Source organism: Strix aluco, chromosome Z (genome assembly GCF_031877795.1).
Source record: "Strix aluco isolate bStrAlu1 chromosome Z, bStrAlu1.hap1, whole genome shotgun sequence".
In the NCBI taxonomy this organism is placed as follows: Eukaryota; Metazoa; Chordata; class Aves; order Strigiformes; family Strigidae; genus Strix; species Strix aluco.
Genome location: NC_133971.1, coordinates 7,514,515 through 7,531,643, shown reverse-complemented (window position 1 = coordinate 7,531,643; position 17,129 = coordinate 7,514,515). Strand labels below are relative to the sequence as shown.

General features: G+C 36.2%; 1 protein-coding gene across 11 annotated transcripts in view; it reads right to left on the bottom strand.

Annotated features, from left to right (window-relative positions):
* Positions 1–17,129, bottom strand: part of SSBP2 (single stranded DNA binding protein 2) — a 204,999-nt gene that overhangs the window by 25,285 nt on the left and 162,585 nt on the right. For 6 of the 11 annotated variants that reach the window (XM_074813282.1, XM_074813286.1, XM_074813280.1 and 3 more), the window contains 5 exons: positions 16,290–16,381; positions 9,967–10,015; positions 8,409–8,444; positions 3,811–3,865; positions 588–658 (listed from right to left, as the gene is read on the bottom strand). In XM_074813282.1, the coding sequence (XP_074669383.1) occupies positions 588–658; positions 3,811–3,865; positions 8,409–8,444; positions 9,967–10,015; positions 16,290–16,381 (303 nt within the window). The remainder of the gene's footprint in view (positions 1–587; positions 659–3,810; positions 3,866–8,408; positions 8,445–9,966; positions 10,016–16,289; positions 16,382–17,129) is intronic. The other 5 variants (XM_074813284.1, XM_074813288.1, XM_074813285.1 and 2 more) reach the window with 3 other exon arrangements.

Here is a 17,129-nt window from a genome sequence, read left to right as displayed (position 1 = left end):
GACTTTTGTCAGCTCTAGAACTGCTGAAATTTAGACTAAAATAGTCAAAAGTTAACTAGTTCATTAGGTAAACACTTAAATGCTATCAACAGGCTTCATTCTTAACATTCATTCAGCTAAACAGGGAAGTTTGTTTCTTCTCAGAGGCATTAATTTTATCCTTTTTTACAGAACATCAGGGCAACATAATACTGCAATCTTCTCATCCCTTTTCAAAGGTAGGTAATTTTTTATAACAAAACTATGAATCCTGCAGAAACTAATGCTTAGTGGCAGCTCCTAGGATGACATCTTATCACACAGAAGTCTATTGCACCACAGTGTGACAAACTATATTGTCCCCAAGATCCACATGCAGAAGCCTCTAAGGTCTTTTCCATGTAGAAGAATATGCTCCAATCATTATTTTGCATGTATTGGCATGATTGATTTGGGAAACATTAAAACGTATGTGGTCGGGGGGAAGCAACTGAAGTGTCACCCATAGAAATGAAAAACTTAGTATTAATGATATGTGATGGAAACGTAGTGCTTGGATAAAAAAGGCTGTATAATTCAAAGAAGTATATAACTAGATTCATATTTACATTAGGTCTGTTGGGTCCAGGTGGTACTGCATTCATTAAAGTGTACATGTTGTCTCCAGAGTTGGTTGAATCTGTAATAAGAGATTATTTTAAGTGCTAATATATACCTTTCAATAAAACTACTCATCTAATACACTTCCTGTCATTTTGTTCATATTATTTCTGTGCCTGAATCACTGATACACAGTGGTAATATAATAGAAGATTTCATTCCCTTTCTATCTACTGCTACTACACAACAGAGCTATGAAAAGAAATAATTGCAATGGTCCCTAAGTGACTACTTCTAGACTCCAGTTTTATGCATGACTGTTAAAAGGTTTATAAATCACCAAGTATCTGTAACTATTTAATTCCATAAACCCTTTTTCCTGGAGGTCCACATTACTTCACTCATCTTCAATATTCTCTATAAAACAGGAGTTTCCTTCTTATCAATACTTCCTGTAATTTGTTTTCCATCTATTAATACATGATAAAGAGATTCTCATCATATGGCCTGCAAGATTTTTTATTCTTATCCATGTCAGTCTATTTGATTTTGGATATATATAACTACCCAGTGGAACATTGTGCAAAGATCCTCACTCCAAGGACAGCTTTAGCTGATATATCTTCATGGTACAGTGTGGTGCAATGCTTCAAAAAAACCCTGAATCCAACACCAGCAAAACCATCCTGGCACAGCATGGTGCTTAAGCTAGTAAATTCTGCCAAGAGTTTCACTTGGCCTTGCCAGACGATGACGCCGTTATGTTGTTTCTCAGTACTTTTCCTGCAATTGATGCACATGAACTTTCAGGTGGAGCACCTCCAGAGTTGAAATACAGGAGTCAACCCAGAAAACTCTTCTGGTTGAAACTTAAGTTGAACTTAAGAAACCAGTCTAAGAACCATCAGTAGATACAAATTATTCATTCTGATCTCTAGTTTATCCTCGCTGCCAATACACACAAAATCTTAACAACCTTTCATCAGTATTTGCATGAAAGAGAAGGCAAAAAATGCAGCAGATAGTAAACAAATTGGGCAAAAACCTTTCCCAAGGGAACTTGACAAGAGATAGGCCATGTAATGAAAAAGTTTACTGAGAGGAGAATGACCTAAGGAAAGTCTAAATGCAACCCTAAGGGGACAGCATGATTAAAAAAAGTATTGGCAGCTCTGGAAAATCAGTATCTGCAGAAAGAATAAAGAATAGTTTAGTACTTTGTACCTAGATCCTCCAAAAGACCATTCCACCTCTTTGAACCAGTCCTGAGATTAACAACACACATAAAAACCATTGCTGAGCTGTAATTCCTTTTCCAAGACAAGGTGATGGGGAAATTCTGAGTTAGAAATAGTGAAAGTGAGAAAGCTGAAACCATTAAAATGCGTTGGAACTGGGAATGCAGCCTGATCTCCCGCAAAAATGAATTTGTATGTACACTGGGAAGTTAAAATCAAGGTTTTTATCTATTCCTTAATCTTTCCAAGACAGTTTTCTAAGCATTAATTCACCTGGGTAAATAATTCCATTATATACAGGCACTATGTATATCACTAGAACATTCAAATATGCTGTTTGAGGAAGAGGGGGAACAAAAACCTCTTAGCCTAAAGTTATCAAAGTAAAATTAGCATATAAAAAGTTATTTTTAACATTCAATGAGGTAGGCAAAAAGTTCTTCAACCAACAGATCCTTTTGCAACATACATCCCTGGCTCTCCCCATGTTCTGCTGGCTCATGTAAAAATACATACAGGCTGGTTGGGCCATGGGAACCCTCAGAGCTGGTTTGTCTCAGAGGCAAGTAAATACCTTTGCAGAATTCTCAGGTGGCCAATTTCTAAGTGTTTTCATACTTTGGAAATCAGAGCCTCAAAACATCTTTGAGTCTCTAACTGAAAATCAGAACAACTGGCAGCAGAAGCTTTATTTGAGCTGCACACAGACAGCCTAACATGTGCCATAACTGCAGTGCTGGCTATTTTTAAAAATGCAGGCTATGCGTAAGTTTGTTTTATGTTAAAAGAGACTCTTAACTTTTAAATGCCAGCTTGCACTAATTATCTTTTGCCCTAATAATATGAACGAGGAAGCCCTATGCTTTATCTTAGGTTGCATTTTTTTAAAGACCTGGAATTATATTTAATGAAGGTATTATATTGGTGCAAGAAGTTTTCATGGCTAGTTAGGAAACTTCCCGACCCTCTTGTGCTGTAGAGGATACCAAGAACATGTAGGACAAAAGGACTGAGGATGCTGCAACATCACTGAGGTGAACAGGTCCCTCTTGGCTGGTGAAAGTGAGCTGCAAAGGCAGATACTGGCCAAAAGGAGTAGCTATTGAATACTGGGTTACACAAGATGTAATTAGTTTCATCCTATCAGATTTCTGATGATGTCCATGGGAGGGGACAGCATCCTCCACATCCTACAGTTCCACCTTCATATCAGAAGCTTTGCAGAACATCGATGGAGAGGAATACTTACATCTAGTTGACCACTTTCAAGCCCTGAGAAGCTAGCTAGCCATCTCGAGTCCTCCCATTGTACCCCTCGTTTCCTCAAACCTTAGTAGGAATGTGGCCAATCTTTTGCATGGCCAAAATCTCCATGTGGTCTGAATTGCAAGACACAGACCATGTTACTTAGGGAAACAATGGGGCAGTTGAAGTTCTGTGAACAGATCACTGGTAGGACATGATGATGGCTCCTCTGGGGCCTTACTCCTCCATTACAAGACAGAGGAGAGCAACCTGTCCAGCATGACCCTGCTGTCAGTCAGATGACATTGCCACGGGATGCAGCGCATCACTCGAGAGCCACATGTTGGACAGGTCTATCCCATAGGATACTTTAGGGAAGTTTCACCAGATTTGGCAATCTCCTGATTTCCAAACTGGTGGAATTGTCCCAAAGAACATTAGTAAAAGCAAATAAAGACTGCATCTTCTTTTGCTTTTAACTTGGTATTGCTGAAATGGTGCAAGAAAAGATGGGATCAAAAGCCAGAGAAATTAATTACTCTGAACTGCAGATACAGTGCTTTGTATCTCTACAACATAGCAGGGAGAGAAAAAAAGTGAAAGTGGAGGAAAAAACCTGATATAGAAAGTATAAAAGCAATAATTTATCGTTATCTGATTATCAAAATCAAAGTGTGAAAAATAATTTGTGTACCTCCTAAAAATCCCTTAAAAGTATCTTTCATTATTTCCGAACATATTTCAGTACCTGCAGGACTAGGCATGATAGGTGTTCCTGGTGGCCCTCCACCTCCCGGAGGACCCTAGAGAGAGCAGAAAATGTCAGTTAGCATGAAAGGGAAAAAATACTGCAGTAAAAAATGAACACAGTATAAATGAAAAAAAAAAAAAAGATCATGAATATCATGAGTTACTCTGGTAAAAACACGCATATTTTCTGATAAGCTAGTGAAACAGCTCATCACAGATTAAGACAAGGTAATTGGTCAGCGAGCTCTGGCACAGACTTCTGATGTATGTGGGTATACAGACTCAACAAGATCCATTAGTCAATAACTCTGTGTCATGCTGTGAGTCAGACAAGAGAAATACTTGGAGCACGGCCTAAGACAATTATATTTAATACCCTAAACCTACTTCTATTACCACTGTTTTTTCAGCTGGCATTTCTGTTTTGTTGTACTCTGTACAGTCAATGGTCGAGTAAACAATGTTTGCTAAGCACAACACAATGGGGTGTCCTACGGGGACAGAAGAGCCTAATCACCTTAAGAAAGCTTTCTTTTTTAGGCAGTCTTGGTATCTCGATGCAATAGGCATCTTAATTCTGTCTGTATGATATCCTACAATTTTTAAAATAACATCTGTATACATAATTTCTTCTCAAATTAATGACAGATGGATTAAAAGGGGCAGGATAATCCTGGGTACAGTCATATCACGTGCCTAGACTGCTAAATCAAAGATAAAACCAAAAAAAGCCCCACCAAAACCATCACGAAACATCTGTTTTCTCAGTTAAGGTATTTCTGTTTTGCAAATCTGTTTATGACTAAGAACTGTACACAAACTGCTCTGGCTGTTAGACAAGCTTTTGAAAGTTCTTTAAAAACTTCTCCATGAATTTTATTCTAAATGTCCAAATTGTTCAGTAAAAACAGAACTGTAACTTCTTGCTTCCTATGTTTCCACATCCACAAATATTTTTAAGTAACATGAAAAGCTACCAACTTCCAGTTTGGTAAAAATGTCTCTGTCAATAAAAGTCAATAAATATTGACTTTCCATTATATAAAATACAGATTGCTAACAACAGATGATTATTTTCATTGCCATATGACTCTTACTATATTGTTATATCTTTTCTTATATTTTAAAATAGCAGATATACTGTTCCAGACAAACATTTTTTTCAGCAGCACTGAATATAAAGGTTTGGTTGTTCCTGTCTCCTTACAAGGGCATTGCTGAGATCTGCTATAATTCACTCAGGTATTTTGGAATGACGCAGAGAAGTCTTGCATTTAAAACAATAGACACTGTTTCTCAACGGACTACTTAACATTTCTTACAAAACATCTAGCAGCAACATACTAGGACACACTATTTTCAGACAATCAAACTCAGTAATGTATCAGCTTTCAGACTGATACCACTCCTCTGCAGGTTTGTACACGTAAAATCCTTGCAGTGGGAAGTATCTCTGTCTGCTAGCCAGTGATCAACTCACAGTTAATTGTAGACGAAACAGTAATTTTTTACCCAGAAGCAGCAGCACATCCCTGCAGTCAGTAAACATGTATACCTCTATGACCTGCTATGCAACCCCACCTACCAGTTCTTGATCTTGTGCTTCCCCTTGTTTGTGAACTAAGCAAGGTCACCGAGTACCTTTCATAAAGCGTGCAAGAACAAAGGCTTGCTCCATCATGAAACCCACAGAGCAGCTTATAAAATCAAGGCATAATCACAACTTCATCTCATAGCTTTTTCCGCCTCCCAAATTACAACTGAATCAGAAATTAAATGTCTTAAGATTGGGCTTGCCAAAACTGTGTGAAAGGCCTATTCAACCCTCAGCAATGAGAAATTCCCCCATTGCTGCTGCACAGCTACAGACTCCAAATTCAAAGGGACATCTGGATCACATATATGACCTCCTAGGCATCACAGGCTATGACTTTTTATCCATGTACTTGTGCACTAAGCTCACTAACTTGATTTTTTTAGGTTTGTATGCATTTTTCAGCATCATTTAAAGAGATGTAGAAACCACTGACTGGTCATTTATTAGAAAAGTTACTTATCTTTACTACTAACTTTCACATCTGATTTTCAGTTTGTATTTACTCTCATTGTTTGTATATTTACTTCTCTTAGAAAGTCTTTTGGTATCAACTATTTTCAACTCTGAGAATATATTAATACGTAATGGAATTATTTCTCAAAAACTGTGTGATAAACTGACCGCATTAAGCTCTCAAAGCGCGTAGTTCCAGATCCCAAATCCTTTGGCTAAAAGGCTGCTTTAAGAGCTCTCTATTCCACACCTTGTCCCCAAATACTTGCTCTCTTGCAAGCTACTGCCCCCCAGTTTTGCTTATTTAGCTGTTTGTATAGCTGGAGTTCATGCATTCCTCTTCCAAAATGTGGTGAGCCTTTCTGAAGCAAGACTACTCTCTCAGCATCAGACAAGACATGCACTGTGCAAGCAGTTATGCTGGCAGAAGATTTCAACCCTTGGCCCACCTCAGCTGCTTCACCACTGTCCTCTGCTAGCGGCAGCCTCAGCTCTGTTTGGAGCTCCCACTGTGAGTGTCCCTCCACTTATTCTGGGTCAACTCGAGTGCTTCAGCAAGGACCTGGTTCTTTAAATGCTTCAATCAACTTCAGTTATTTTGGATGAAGAGGGTCACTCATCCAGGGAACTCCAGTGGCAGACCTGAAGGAGTGGTAACATTCAGCAGAAGAGCGGGGACAAGGAATCAGGCAGCAACCTTTCCCACTAGCACGGCTGGAGTTCACAGAGCACATCTGAACCAAGGCTCAGGCATTTTCTCCTACACTTCAATCTTGCATCTTTGCAGATCTTTTTATTTCCCTTCAATGTTGCCAATTAGATGCAATGTTCCAGCATCAGTCTCATCACTGTAACTCAAAGAAGTAAAATCACCTCTTTACTCTTGCTCCTCCTCTATCTATCCACTGAAATATGGCCATGCCCTCTTTTCTCCAAGTGATTTGTCCCAGCTGACCTTTGGTTTGATGTGAGTTAAAACAACAGAATCTGCTTCTACAACTTGAATTTTACTTAGGTTTGCTTCTTTAAAGTAATTTTCTATAGTATCTTATTTTCTAGTTTTCTCAGGACTTCATACTTCTAAAAAATGAGAATATGAAGTCAAATATTAAAAAAAATCTTCAAAATCTGCAACAATAACTGATCACTAATGTCTTGAGCAAACTGAACGAAACCTCTTCCCAATAGAGAGAAATTTATGAAGTTCTGTATTAAAAGAACTGGTTTGGAGATCAGCAGATTTGGACTGCTTCCACTAAACATGTGGCAAAATGAATACTACAGTTATGGACACTTATGAGGATCATAACCTTTTTCACAGCTAATTGTCTATATAAAGGACAAAAGAAATTGCTTTTGTCTAAACAAAACAAACTCATTCTTGAACTCATCCTTCAGCTCTGCAGGATCATCTCTCTTACGAGAACTGAAAGTAAGAGAAACCTATAAGCAGCACAAACAGATGAAAAAACACTGGTATAATGTCCTCACGGTGAAGGACCTGCTACTTCCACATTCTGAAATAGCTTCAGGTTTTATGCTGGTTAAAGCCAATGCCCTGCAGTTGTCTAATCTTCAGGTGATAAAACATGAAATATCAGAAGAAAGGTCTACTGAAACCTGACCAACCCACAGGCATTTGGAATTCAACATATATATATATATATATATATAAAAATTCTCCCTCGTTACCCTGTGACACCAGTACTAAGCATGTGATGAAAACAGATGAAACAATACGCCTTAGAAGAGTACATCAGAAGTATAAATAATCCAAGTACAACAGTAACAACAACAATAAAGAGCCTAAAAGGATAAACAAAGTTAATCTCTCAGGATAGAGAAAAAAAACAGCAGGATATGCTCCAATAAAAAACATTCTGTTGATAGCTAAAGTGCATTTGCTAAATTTCAGAGAGAGGGTTAGCATTTTGTGTTCTTTTGAATGACAGATCAAAGCTGGGCCTATTACAAAGTTTTAACTATTTCATTTGGAAGTACAGACTAAGAAAAAACAATGATACCAACTAATCCATAATAAATCAAGACACTGTCTGTAAAATGAAGGCATAACAAACTATGGAGAAAAAAAGAATTTTCAAGTCTTCAGAAGGCAATTATAAGAATAATTTCCCTTAAAATGTTAGCTATAAGGACTGATTTGTATATCTTTGGGGAGAGAAAAGCTTGTTCTAATTCTTAAAATGTTTTTTTGAAGTTCAGAAACTCATACACAATATTGTGTTACTGAGAAAGCTGGGGGTTTTTTGTCCTTTATTATTGAAGACAATGTATTGCGTTGGTTATATAAATGTTTGCTGAAATAAAACAGTACTCAGGGCAATTTTGACCAGACTGATAACGATTCTAGTTAAGAACATCAACATATGCACTGTAGATGGCAGAAAAAAAAACGTAAGTGCAGATCAGTTGTTCAGTTCTCAACGAATACACAAGGGTTCTTCTTAACATCTGGACAGCTATTTCTTTGCCTAAATAAAATGTAACATCTATTCTAATCAGCAAACACACACAAGTGTACTTACTACATAGTTCCCAGGGGATGCTGAAGAATAAGGTATCTGTAATATCAACAGAAATGATACAGTAATTTTTTCTGCAGTGAGATGGAGTCCATACATACATTTATGTACAGCTGTAGATTAATGCTTATTTGCTTAATTTTTTTTCAAGACACAGTTAAGTATTATGGGAAAAAGCTACTGTTCACAAAACAAGTACCTCTCCTTGTCGTTGAAAGTATGTTCAAGTGCAAAAGTAGCAATATAGACACAAAGCAAATTCAGTACCCAATACTTCACATTAAAATATTCCATTACTGTGCCCTGGTAGTCACTCTAACGAAATTAATATGAATAACATAATTCAGACACTTAAATGTCTGTAGGCTGAGATCTGGTATCTGCTCTCCATTGTTTCATAAGTGAGGAATGCATTTGTAACAGACAGCATCATTTTTTTAAGATACCAATTACAAGGTCTAGTATGAATCCAGTTCTTGCCTCTACTACAAGAGTCTTCTTATTGTGGGAGCCAGAATAAGGTCTGTAAATATCTGCAGTCTAGTAAAAGGTTAAGATGTAAGATTATTAAGGTAATATGCTTTATAAGGTTGTAGACAACTTGTCAGCCAACTCATTTTTACAAATACATCTATTACTGGACCTCTCAATTAATTTCATGGAATGAAAATATTTCAGCTATCAATTGAAAAATATCCTAACATCTGTTTTAGTTGGATACATGCAAAAGAAAACTGAGGAAGAGTTTCAGCTCTTTTTTTTCCCCCAATTGTCATTAGCAGAATTAAAAAATGAGAACTGACAACAAAAGAAAGAACCAGGCTAGTGTGTTAAGCCAGACCCATCTTATCTAACTGCAAGTGCTAAAAAGGGACACATTTTTATACTAATGATGTATGATCACTGAATGAAAATGAAAACTTTACCTTTGTGTTTTCTGAAGAAATACCAGACACTGTTGCTCATGTGGGATGCCTCTCTGACCTCCTCTTTCTTCAAGCTGCTATTAGACTACCTCATTTTGCAGTTGTTGCAATGAAATTTGAGTGCAGTGCTTTTTACAAAAAGCATGTACAAATGGCTGATGTCTTGCAAGCAATTGCTCATGATTCCATATTCCCTAGCTAAGAGCAGCAAATGTGCTTTTGTTATGTAAAATATGTGAGCACACATTAAGCCATATCTTAACGAGCTGCGATTTCTGCAGAGCTTGCTGGCCAGATAGTGTTGACCTAACTCATTTTACTTGTGCTAAAGGAAGCTAAAATGTATTTTAAATACACCCCAGAATAACTTTTGTGTTATGGAAGTGCTGTAACTGGTGTTAAGATGCAGAGCTGTTGTGTGATTATGAACAGAGTTCGGGTATTTGCAGGTCAGTGAGCTCTCTGTTCAGATGTCCTCCTCACTGTACCTGCTCTGCATCAGGGTTACAGGTAAAAAGATCAAGCATGCAGTATTCTATTTGTTGAATGATGTGGAATTTTCTTTCTGGTGTATTTATGAGAAATACTTCCCTAAATATAAGATGATGTCTAATATATTTTAAATATTTACTTACAGAATTGGCATTAGTTGGGTTTGGCCAAGGTCTACCACCCCCAGGACCCCTGTAACAAAAGATGAAAGATGAGATACAGAACAATCCCCATCTTCTGACCAGCTCTGAGGAAGCAAATCAAAGTAATCTGTTTCCAGAGTAAGGAAGGAGATGGCTTTTTTCAAATTAATATGTGTTTATAAACCATAACTACACCAAGTTACAATGCTATAGCAAAATTCTCATTGTTGCACTACCATTATCGTTTAATCAGTTTATAAGTCGATTAAAGATTATTTGTTTATTACTACAACCCTGCCACTCACATTTAAAACACTCTAGGTCCTTACTCATTCTGGTACTTCTGTACTCTTCAGGTCAGGACCTGCCAGAATAGCACCATGAGGAGATTTCTTGCCCAGTAGCTGCACTGCCAGAGGCTACAGTGGAGATGGCACAGTTTTGCATCGGTCCCAAACACTTGCAAATTCAGGAAGTGACAGACGTTCCCCCTTTATATTCTCAATGGAACAAGTTGAAAGATATTGCAAATTTGTGTCCCTTGAAGGGCTTTCCTTCCATTCGCAGAGAAATTAACACCATGTTACATAGATGCAGCATTTTAATGTGGCACAGAAGTTTTGCAAAGAGTAAAAACACAAGTTCCCAAATTCTTTAGGTTTTCATGAGGAGTGGTTTCTCTTGTACTCTGCTAACCTTTTTAAAAATATTTGGAGGAAGTACACACGTTCCATGGAAGTCTAGTTACAGTACAGACAAAGACAGAAAGGTACTAAAAATGTACGTGTAATTTCAGTCATAGAAAGAGTACTTTTGCTTTTATAAGTAAGTATCTTCCTGAAGAATTGAGGATGCAGGCATTTATTGAGTATGGATCTAGAATACTGTAAGTATAGCAAGGTTTCATTAGTGAAAGTGATGCTAGTACCTTAAAAATGTTTTGGAAAAATCTATTTTTTTAAAAGATCAAGCCACAGAAAATATGTTGCTATCACCTGTATCTGATAATCATAACAATAATAAATCTATAATAATAAATATTAAAAATTGAGAACATGGCATTTTATACATATACTTTAAACATTTGTTTAGACACGTATCTACAGTTTGCTACTTGACTAAAGCTGCATTATCTCCGCACAAGTCACAGAAGCATGAAAGTTATCATACAGCAGACAAAATGGAAATTTCAACTTTTCAGACATTCTCACTACGCTTGGCCCAAATGGTGTACACATGATTAAGTGGCAGCTCCTCAGCAGGAGGGACAAGAGTGTTCCACAGGCAGCTCTGTTTGATAAAGCCAACTCTGAGGAGACATCAGAGGGGTACTAAAAGCAGAAGGGAATGGGGAAAGGAAAAAAGGAAAAACTGTCCAGACAGAGCACGTTTTTCTCACAACTCTTGGTGTTATTTCAAGTTTCTTGCTCTTAGCTGAGCTCAGAAAAATAGTTTGGTGGTTAGGCTTCGTCTTTTAACAGTCCTGAGGGAACTAAGCCATATGGGAGGTAAAATCTCCAAGTTTACAGTCATAACACCTCAATAACCATAATTATTCCTGGGAGCATTAAGAGCTCCCACTTATTTATAAATAAGATTAAATCACTTTTTGAAGGCCCTGACAACTGAGAGGCAGAGCAGATGACAAAACTTTTGCATTTAAAATGGAATTTTGGCCTCATTAGCTTTGGAAAATCAACATTAGCCACGACAGCTTACCAGACATGGGAGAGTGATTTAAATATAGAGAAGAAAGCAGGCTTTATTAATGCATTCAGGAAGTTTTCTATTGATTTTAAAGCTTTGCAAAACTAAAAACTATTAAATAGATATGTTGCCCAAGGGATTTAATATTGAATCTTATTTTTTTATTACACTGTTGATGAAACTATAAAGAAATTAGCTCAAACAATCAACTGAAATAAATCAAGTGAAAATTTATTTATTTCCACTGACATATTCTTGGAAGGTTGGAAAACAGGAATGTAGGTGATAGTCTTTTCTGCCTTATTCAATGGGAGGAGGGGAGGCAAAGCAAGGAAAAGGACTAACAGTACTCATGCTCCTCAGGTCAGATATTTAGCAACTTCTCTGCTAATGATTACAAAGTGAAATATGAGGTGGGTTTTTTTTTCCTTTTTTTTTTTTTTTTTTTTCTATGTACTATATTTGGTTTATTGGATCCTCTTTTTTAGAGAAATCAGGAATATTTGTAACACCACTGGAAGTCTGTTTTCACCCCGAAGCCCCGCACTTGTTTGTGTGGCATTAAGTAACACAAATATATCTAGGAAAAAGCATCAAATGGAAAATAGCTGTGACGACACTGCAGATTACTGTAACTACAGAGGTATTAAAAAGCCAACTCAGATATGTGATTGGGTTAAGGCACAGCAACATGGAAATTTAGACAGGCCTTACGAGGAGACTGGGAAACTCACCTTTCACCTAAAACGCTGTTGGAACTTGCAGATTTACTGGAAGCCATGAACAGTTCTAAGTATAGACTTAGAAAACACTGTAGCAGGTTCTGCTGGAAAGCCATATGGTTTTTGTGGACCCAAATGTTGTTAGCTTATAAAACACATTAAAAAAAGCTACCTGCATTTTTTTTATAATGCAAAGCAAACAGGTTTTTTGCCCTTCATTAAATGTTTATCTTGGAAGCATTAACAGAGTCATAAAACATTATTATGAACGTACCAATTCCAAAATAGAGTAACTTATTAAGTATCTATCGCTATGACTAATTACAGCTGCATTTTATCCTTAAAGTTAGTCCTATAGCATTGATCCTCGTACCTGAAAAAATAAAGTCTGAAATTTCAGTTTCCCAAGGGGCAAATATATCCAATCAGGAAATTAAACATCTAGACACAAGTTTGTGAATTGAAGTTAAAAACAAAATCACGTTTCTTTTTCTTTCCAGGCGTGACAGAGATATTCTTAGTGCTTGAGACAGCACTGCAGGTCACATGGGCCATTAAAAAGTGTCACTGAAATATAACACTGCTGCCTGAAATTTGCCATTTTGTTCCAAAGAGGGCATTTTTCCACAAAGAAATAAAATTTTACTAAAAACGGCAACACCAAGTTTCAACTTAAAACCTTATAGTTAAAGTTATTTTGTAGAAGAACACAGTATACGTATCAGCTGTCTCAAACTGTAATCTGACAGGCATTAGTTATGATGGAGCAAGCAATTATTTAGCAGTACTACATCTGTGGAGTATATGCTCCTGGAATGAAATACTGTCTATGAGCTCTCAAACTGGCTGTTGCCATTTTTGACAATAAAGAACAGTTTTTCATCCAGAAAAATGTAAAATTATATTTGGCAGATATTCTGCTCTTAACCAAAACAGCTTCCTTTTGCACTTTCTGAGGAGAGAAAGCTGGATTTTAAATGGCAACTGTTTTTGTAAAGTACACGTTTTTATGTTTTAACATTGCCAAAAATCGAAAAACATTGAATAGAACACTGAAAAATTTTCATGTAAGAAAAGGACATGGCTATGTAAATAAAAATGTACGTTACTATAAGGCAATAGCCTTATATATAGTTATCCTGTTTCCTAGAAATGTAAGTACACTAAATGATTTACACTGTTATTTTTTAGGACTGTGCAATAGAAAAATTTAAGGAATAATACAAAGAATATATTTAACACAGTTGGGTCAGTCTATTGCCATTGCCTGCAGGTTATCCTTGGATGCACTCTGATCCTGAATGCTGGAATTTACCACACAAGTCTTCACTAAGATTTTGGTGTAAGGACAACTTTTGACAGCAGTAACTTTACAGTAAGAAATACACGAGATGTCCTGGAAACACAATTAAAAGAAACCCAGACCATCATAACCCCTTTGTTTTCCTTTTGATCAGTATATGTCACTCTATTTGACAGACAAAAAAAATTACTCCGCTTGACGATAAAAAAATTATTCATATAGTCAGGCATGCAATAATGGAGCTCCTTACAACGGTCTGTGATTCAGCATGTTAACACAGGTCATGATATGCTATAGCATAATATTCTAGTACTAGCACTTTGGACTCTCTTATGCCTTTAAAGTGCATTGTAATAAGCAAAGGGACACTATGGAGCCTTGTTCAAAACCAAGAGTGAGTATTCTGTTCCCACTTTCAGCTGACCTGGAATAAAGATGAATTTGTAAGAAATGTAAATGATTGCAGTATATGCCTGGTAAGGCATGGAGACAGCTACGGTTACCTACTTCATAATTATTGTTTCACATCTTGTTCTTCTCAGAAGATCATATACTCTATCAAAGTCCATGAATTTCCCAAGGAAAGGACTCCAACTCATGGTGTCCCCTTCAAGAGGACATACAAGTTCAAAGGAAAATGTACTTCCCACATCACTGAATTAAAAGAACATGATCTACATATGTTTACTGGCTTATGTACTTATGTATATTTACATTTCACAACATGAAATGTGATTATTAAATGCCGCACTATGGAAATGTTAGTATCTCAATCTTTCTGGTAGACCAGGTATTCTTTTCGTCATTCAGGAACCTCTTCTTATTTTTCCCATGTTAACTCTCATTTATGTGGATAAGTAGCCTCAAAAAATCTTAGCTATCCTGAATTTTAATTCTACAACATTTTATTTTAGAAAGTTAATTTACTTTTCCTATAATTCAATCTCCTCCTGAGGACAGTCTCTGTAATGCTTATATTATATTGCTTATATTATATTCACACTGAATTTCAAATATCTAGATATTTTTTCTATATCAAATTTATTTAAAAGAAGAAATTCCTATCTTGGGAAGGTTCCTAGAGTTGATGTGAGTCCAATATATGATGTCTATAATACAGTAAAACCCAACTTAACATTTTATTTTATTTGTTTCAAGAATTCAAGGTATGTCCAGAAATAGAAGAAATTAAGGATATGGTGGATTATATATCTTGTTAATGGTATTATCTATCTCAATACCTTTTACTTTTTCATGTTGGCAACTATTTACTAGAAATGAAAATTATCATCTCTCATTTATGTTTCCTATAAAAATAAGAGTAAAAATGGGTATAATGATAACAAGCATATACCAATCTTCACTGTGTTTTCTGTGTCAATCTGCTGAAAACTCATTCTTGAAAGGTGAAAGTGTAAAATGAGTAAGAGAAGAACATGTTCTCTGCTTTAGGTTATAAAATCATTCTAGTGTCTTGATAGCTGGACCACCATGTTGCCTTCTGTAGAAGGCAACACACAGTCTGCAAAATGTTGGTTATGAAAACATGTACTAACTTCAGTAGAGGTAAGTCCATGATACAAGAATGACTTGGTAATCTCTGGTCTGTGGTATGCTGAAGGTAACTATAGCAGCCCCTTAACATTTGTGAATCTCTTAAGAGAGAAATCTAAATAATACAAGGAGCACCTTGTTTGTTTTTGTTTTTTCCAGGCTTGTTAATCATGCAAGCAACTCCAAGCAAGCAAAAGATTTATCTAAAGTGCAGAAGATTGATCATGTTGGGCCACTTGGTATGCTAAAATCCTCAGCTTAGATCTAGTCTACTCTAGATACACTAATTTTATATCTGAAGTTTTTCTACACACTTAGAAAGCAGGGTTGTATACAGGTATAAAAAGCATAATACACTCCCATGACTAAAGTCATGCCTGGAATAAATCAGTATAACTTAATTGAATACAGTCTGTATCAATTTCTATCAAATGATGACTCAGTCCCAGAACTACATAGAAACACTGAAAACCTTACACTCATATCTGTAATACTCTTCTATCTGTTTAGAGTGGAAATAAATGTAGTTATGGAAATAAAAACAGCAACAGAGAGAGAATCATCCACACTTCTTCTTTCAAATACGTCTTTTTTTTATAAATAGTTCTAGACAATGGTTTTATTTTGCCAAAATTAAGTACTTCTTTATTTTGCAGAAAAGAACCATACTTGTACCATTTTTTACAGAGTATTTAATCAGTAAAGTAAAAACATAAATGTAAATAATGTATTTTTTAAAAAATGCATCCAGGGATACATCGGTGACTATACTGACAAAATATTCCCAATATTTGAGCTTTGACCTGTGAAAGAAACTGAGTATTTGTACAGACCTGCAGGGACACCAAAGCACCTGCTGTAAGAGATGCATGCAGAAGGAAACTGCCGTGGGTTCACTTTTAAAAATTGCCGTTACTAGTCATCAAAGCATGTTACTTAACCAAGCATGTTCTCCTTGTCTTATGTATCCCAAATGTTACTTCTACAATGAAATAATGATTTTTCTAAATATTATAAGATTTTATTATTGTGCTTACATGTTCATTCCAGGCATCCCCGGGCCACCTAAAGCATTCAGTGGGGGTCTCATTGCACCTCCATAGTTCTGCAATGATAACCAAGGGTCAGACTACCACAAAACAAAAAAACAAAACCAAAGAGGAGGGGGAAAGAAAGGACAGCAGGTTAATGATATCCCTACATAACTGCTGACTGGATAGGCCAATGTAATTAATTCTTTCAGGAGTTTCCATTGTTGACTTAAAAAAATAATAGTTAACCCCAAGGAGAAAGAATTACAAACAACAGAAATAGGCTAAGAATACTTAAAATGTCATTTGTTTCAGGACGAATCATTCACACATATAGAGGTCAAGTCGACAGCCAGCAAGGGGCAGGTTTTATAATGTATTCAACTTTTATACCAAGGGAGCTCATTCAAAATCAGAAACCTGGATTTCTAAGACTTCTACATCATGGATTTTAAATAGAATTATTTTTAATTAGATTTTGTTAGGATATCAATAAATGCCTGTATAAAATTATACCATATGATATCACTTTTATAACATACAACATAACTGTTACTTTAGTTTTCTAATCAGTCAATCTAATAGTCTGTGGTAACCTATATGAAAAGTATTAGATATGATAATGAATGTCTTAGTAATGCCACCAAATGCATTGCCCAATGCCTATAAAATCTGAATTTATGCTCTGATAATACAACAAAAGTCAAACCGCACTATTTACATGAAAAACTAAATTAGACCTATTTTTTTAAGGGGAATACAAGCAGAACAGTCTGTCTCACCTCACAATCATAATGCACTCCCTAATCTGTGTTAATCCCGCCACATTTTTCTGATATTTCAAAA